The 5,803-nt window shown below is 42.3% G+C and overlaps 1 protein-coding gene across 3 annotated transcripts in view; it reads left to right on the top strand.

Moving 5' to 3' along the window:
* The first annotated feature begins 2,330 nt into the window (after window positions 1–2,330).
* The window catches only part of ALDH8A1 (aldehyde dehydrogenase 8 family, member A1), an 11,839-nt gene continuing 8,366 nt past the window's right edge, over window positions 2,331–5,803 (top strand). For 2 of the 3 annotated variants that reach the window (XM_010082381.1, XM_010082379.1), the window contains exon 1: window positions 2,331–2,508. In XM_010082381.1, coding sequence (XP_010080683.1) covers window positions 2,371–2,508 — 138 coding nt within the window. In that variant the 5' untranslated portion in view covers window positions 2,331–2,370. The remainder of the gene's footprint in view (window positions 2,509–5,803) is intronic. The other variant, XM_010082380.1, reaches the window with a different exon arrangement.

The following is a 5,803-nucleotide window of genomic DNA, read 5'->3' as shown; positions in this document are numbered from 1 at the left end:
TAATTTTTGTCTCCTTCATCTTTTGTTATTTAAACACTTCTAAATTGTGTTAAATCATTCTTTACTTTCCATAACTCAGAAGTTTCAGAGTAAACTTATGAGTTAAAATGTGAAACTGGCATGTAACTTGTCTTTCTGTGGAAATTTTGGTTTTTCTCACCTTACTCAGTGCAGCTGCTGTGCATACACATCTCTTTCGTCTAGACTTGGTGCTCTTTTGAGTAAAGCTGGCAGTTTAATCTTGGGATGTATGGTAAAGCCAGGTGGTTGTGCTTACTCAAGCCTGTAACTACTTCCAGCTTTTCCATAATAGGGCAGCCAAAACCTCACAGCTGAAAAGAGGGTCCTTCTGCCACGTCTAGCATAAGCTTAGGACAGACACACTTGAATACAACTTGGAAGATTTTTTTTTCAATAGGAACAGGTATTTTGGGACCTGTACATGAGTGCAGGATGGAGACAACTCTGCTTTGACCATAGTTAGTAGTGTGGGGAAGGAACTAAAGTATTCACTCCAGAGCATCATTCACTAGGTTTAACCAAAGCTGTGCCCTGAGAACACAAAAAGCCTATGATCAAGCAAAGTCAATACAGTCCATACCTACTCTTCCCACATGCTTTTTTTGGTAGGTAACTTTTCTTGCACTTACATGCTTTAGCCCAAATTCAGCATATGCCTGCACTTGACCACATAGATAAATTGTACTCTTGACTGCATGCACGTTTGTAGAAGTGTCAGCAATGCTTTATGTGGAAATGACTTTTGTAAAATCTTATGAACCTGAAATACCTGATGTTATTGCTAAAATGGAAGCTTATGAATTATCAGTATTTCTTATGTCTTCAGAAATTGCATTTAAATACTTAGCAGTTTCAACATGCCAGCCATGAAGGTTTCAGCACTTGTTGGATTCCAGAGGTTCCTACCACCAAGCTCGTGCGCTGCTTGAACTTACCATTGAAACTTGAAAATGCTTTGGTTGCTTTTAAGTCAGGGGACAGTTGAAGTGCTACAAGCAGAGGAATGTGTCTTCGGTTTTATGACTTCAGTATGTTCCTTGCTGTTTGAGGACAAGGAAGTGTGATGCAGAATGAACCTCTGATAACACTTCTCACACATGGTTGCATTAAAATTTGAGACTCAGTATAGCGTGATGATAGAAAAGCTACTGCATGCTTTCCCAGTTTGTAGCTTGGGAGAGCCAGAGGTATTACCTAATCCAGTTTCAACATGACTGCACTATCTTTCAGCACTGATTTCAACCCTGCCGAGAGGTGCCAGTTGGTTGATGCATAAGTGATCTGTTGTGCAACAAGAATTTATCACCTTTATCCGAACAAAATATGTTCGCTTGTCAATCCACAAGAACTTTGATGGCTTGGCAGGGTGCAAAAAATTTCTAAACTGCTGATGGAGATAGTCACAATCTCCTGGTGACAACATACTGCTTTCCAGTATGTAGTGTAGTGTTTTGAACATCTCTGGGGTGCAAGGAGGTGGATGCAATGTTAGAGCAACTTGATAATCTAAACTTTTTCTGTTGGAGAAAAATGTCTTTTGCACAGCTCTTGCTGGCAGCTCAAGTTCTTGGGAAGTTAAAGAAAAAACTAATTATATGTAACAGGTTTCCCTATAGTAAGGTGGCTTCCACTGGAGTATCTATGGAAGGGAAAGCGTGAAAGCTGGTGTCTTGCTTCTTTTTTAAAAGCTGGATTGCTGACAACATACAACAGTGTACCAAGTAGGATTGTGCTTCTCAACTGTGTTGAATTGAAGGACCACTCAGCTGCTTGTATTGTTTGATGTTTGGGGATATTGGTGGGAAGAAGAGAGTTCCTGATGTTTAAATCTTTTGTTTTGGCAGAAGCATTGTTTTTGGGGTTGCAAGGAGAAGTGTTGATGACAAAGCAGTGAACATGAGCTGCAGACGTGCTAGTCCAAGTGTCTTTTCTCTGTGTCTGCTGATGGTAAGGAGCAGGGCCCTGGCTTGACTTATTTTGTATAGTAGTTGCAAAATGTCTTCAGACCGAACCTTGAAAAACTGGTATAGGGAGAAACTTTTTTCTCTCCCCTTCTTCAGTACTTTATTTCCTACAGGCAGAGGAGAAGCTGCTTTCTACCAACTAAGTTGATCCTGCCTCCCTGCTTCAACTCCTAGAAAAGAAGCAAGTGTCACAGAAATAGTAATTTTTTTTCCCCCGCTTTCATCTTTTCTGTTGTTGCCAGGGTTTGTTCCCACTTAAGAGCAAGCAGTGCAGGGAAGAGAGAGAGGGGGAGGAGTTCAGACTCACTGTGCAAACACAAACAGACCTACTAATCTAAACTGATGCCTCATAGAAAAAAATTACAGATGAAGCAAGCGGCTAGCAATGGCTCACTCAAAGGCTCTCTTAGTGCTGGAAAACTTTATAGCTGGTAAATTTGTTCCTTGTTCCTCCTACATAGACTCCTATAATCCATCCACTGGCGAGGTCTACTGCAGGGTGCCAGACAGTGGCAAGGAAGAGGTGAGTATATCCAAATGTATGAAGAAGTGAAAATGTTAAATGCACACAACATTAATATTTTGAGTGGGAGAGGCTGAAGGTGAGAGAACAGAAAAACGCTGAAGACTTCAATGTTTAGATTAGTTAGGTTCTTGATTGTATTGCAATGCTGTGTAATCTGTTGCTGCTGCAGGAAATACTGGGCTTTTTTACCCTTTGCTGTTAGGTTACAGGCTAGATCCTAGGCTGGTATAAATAACAAAGCTTCAGGAACTACAGTGGAGGTGCTTCAGCTCATGTGAGAAATGTCTGGTACATAAGTTAACAATAACACTCAGGCTGGCAATAAGTATAAACAATCTGAAAGAGAGAAAAGGATTTATCTCTTCTGTGAATAAATTTAGAGGCACTGTATACAGCTAAATATATTCTTCCTGAGTATCTTTGATGATTTGCAGTTGTCATTTAAAAGGATTTTTGGCTTGCTGACTCTTGACTGAAGTATGGTAAAAAGCTTCCAGGCCTCTCTGTTTCTGATATTAGCAGTTGGATATTAGGTAGAGGTGATGAAGTGACTGAGGTGAGTTCATGTTTCCTTATAATGTAGTCTGTCCTCCACATCACTGGATCACAGAATGGTTTGGGTTGGAAGGGACCTTAAAGGTTGTCTAGTTCCAACCCCCCTGCCATGGGCAGGGACACCCTCCCCTAGCCCAGGTTGCTCAGAGCCTCATCCAGCCTGGCCTTGAACACCTCTGGGAATGGGACATCCATAGCTTCTCTGGGCAACCTGTTCCTGTGCCTCACCACCCTCACAGTAAATAATTTATTCCTAATATCTAATCTAAATCTCCCCTCTTTCAGGTTAAAACCATTACCCCTCATCCTGTCACTACACTCCTTGATACAGGGCCTGATCAATGTAATGTTTCTTAGTCCTGTGCTCTCTAGTGGGATGAATGTCTCTTGTTACCTTATATGTGTCCAGGTGTGGATGGGCAATGTGACATTCATTTGAGGAGATGCACTTTCATTGATGCTACTTTGTAAGGGACCTACAAGTGTATGTCCGATGTAGTGTTTCAGATTTGCTGAGGAGGGAAACGACTGCAGAAGCTTGGATAAAGCAAAAGGCTTGGAAAATATTGACAAGCAGCTGTTCTCTCACTTGCATTTCAGTCCTGTTGACATCTTTTCTCTTTGCTTCTCTCAGCAGAAACCTTTGCACTGTAGTTTCAACTGAGTAAATATTTGCTAGATGCTGATGATCAAGGGTTAAAGAGTAACAGGTTGGGTTTACTAGAATACATCTGCCTACATTCATTCCAACCCTAATTATGCCTGAAAATACTACTCTTTGATGTGCAGATGCAAATCTTCCTCTGCATTCATTTGCATTCATTTGCAAAGTCATTAAAACCAGGGACATGTGCGAATGCCAGAGCAGCCTAACAAAAATAGGCCACTGGCCATTATGGAGCTATAGTTCAAAATATATGTTAAGAGCAATGGCTTTTCTCTTTCAGCTCTCTGAGTTAGTGATTGTGAGTAGCAGTGAGAACCCAGTTAAAATACCCATAAAATCAGTGAGTGCTTTACTCCTGCCTTTAGACAACAATACAAAAAAGGTCAGGCTCTGCAGAGCTGTCATCTGCTGGTGACTGATGGGATATGCTGCAGGAGAAAGTGCAATCACATACTACTACTTAGAGGGTATCTGGAGATTTCAAGATGTCCTGGGTTAAGCTGAGACAGAGTTAACTTTCTTCATAATAGCTAGCAAGAGGCTGTGTTTTGGATTTGTGCTCAGAAGAAAGCTGATAAAAAGTGATGTTTATGTGGCTGCCAAGGTCTTTCAGCTTCTCTGCTGTCCGCAAACAGGAGAAGCTGGGAGGGAGCACAGCCCCAGTTACTAGCCCAGGATTTGATCTTAGGTTCGGGCTGGAGGCCCAAAGTGGGCAATAATCTATTCCATAACATACACATCATGCCCACTAGATAGGTGAGGACCCTCTGGAAGATCGGCCCTTTTGTTCTGCATCCCCTTCTGCTCTGGGTCATCTAGCTCCAGCTGGTTCTCTCTCCCAAGGCCTCCCTGCCCCCACCCCGGTCAGCTCTCTCTCTGGGATGCTCAGACTGTTGTCTCTGTTCCATGAGTGCGGTTTCAGAACTCTCCCTGCTCCAGGATCGTTAGCTGAGAACAGGCTGAGCCTTGGTCATTGGGTGGGGGGGCAGTATCACTGTGTATCACTCATTTGTATATTTGTATATAGTATTGTTTTCAATATTATTGTAGTTTAGTTATTAAATTGTTTTTATCTCAACCCTCAAGTCCTTTTTTTCCCTTTACACCTTTAATTCTCTCCCCCATCCTTTGGAGGGGGCAGGGTGAGCAAACGGGTTGTGTGGGTTTGGCTCCCAGCCAAGGGCAAACCCGTCACACAAAATAAGCGTCTATAGACCGAGGTTCAACAAAGAACTCGGGATGCGAGTTTCTAGCCAGGCTCAACGTCCTATTGGATTTTTTTCTTGGTTAATTTTAATGGAGGGTTAGAAGGCAGAACAGAGACAGCAAACCTTTTGCTGACCCTGGGATTTAAGACTGGGAGAACAGTCTGCTGAGAACATAAAATGTTTTTTCATAGGTTAATTTGTCCCTTAGCTCAGTGTCTTAAATTCAAAATAGCAGCACTGAGGCCAGCTTAACAGGTGCCCTGTATCACTAAAAGACAGGTGAGGGTTAATTGGCCCTGGCATATATCTCCTTAAAAAAACATCTTTCTCTAAACAACCTTGATCCTGTGCATCACGCACTGGGAAAGCAAACATCATCTCCTGAGGGCAGTTTGGAGTATTTTGGTGTCAACCTTTTATGATGGGTGTGGATTGTGTATTCTTTCTCTGTGTGTGTCTTGTGCAGAAGAGGAAAGCAGAAGGAAGTGTTTCAGACACATGAGTTCATACTTGAATTCTCCTGCATGTTTTCTTTATGGCGTGACTTTCTTCGCTACTTTTTGCTAGTCAAACTAAGTAACTGTTTAACCTTTGTGCACTCTCTTACTGCTGTACAAATCTCTCTCCTTTTTTTCCTCTTTTTTTAGATCAGTCTGCTGCCACTTCATTCCTTCCTTTGCTGATTTTCTTTTCTGCTGTCCATGAAAATACGACATCATCCTTAATCTAAACCCACTGGAGAGTTAAAAATGCAGATAGCTCTACCCGCACACCAGCCTCTCCTGATGTGGGGTGCCTGGTGCTAGAGGAAAAACGAGGCAGCACCATGATGGCACCTAATGACAGGAGGGGGGAAGAACAG

This window comes from Pterocles gutturalis, unplaced genomic scaffold (genome assembly GCF_000699245.1).
Source record: "Pterocles gutturalis isolate BGI_N339 unplaced genomic scaffold, ASM69924v1 scaffold27899, whole genome shotgun sequence".
Classification (NCBI taxonomy): domain Eukaryota; kingdom Metazoa; phylum Chordata; class Aves; order Pterocliformes; family Pteroclidae; genus Pterocles; species Pterocles gutturalis.
The sequence above is the reverse complement of the archived record's forward strand: the minus strand, read 5'-3'. Positions and strand labels throughout refer to the sequence as shown.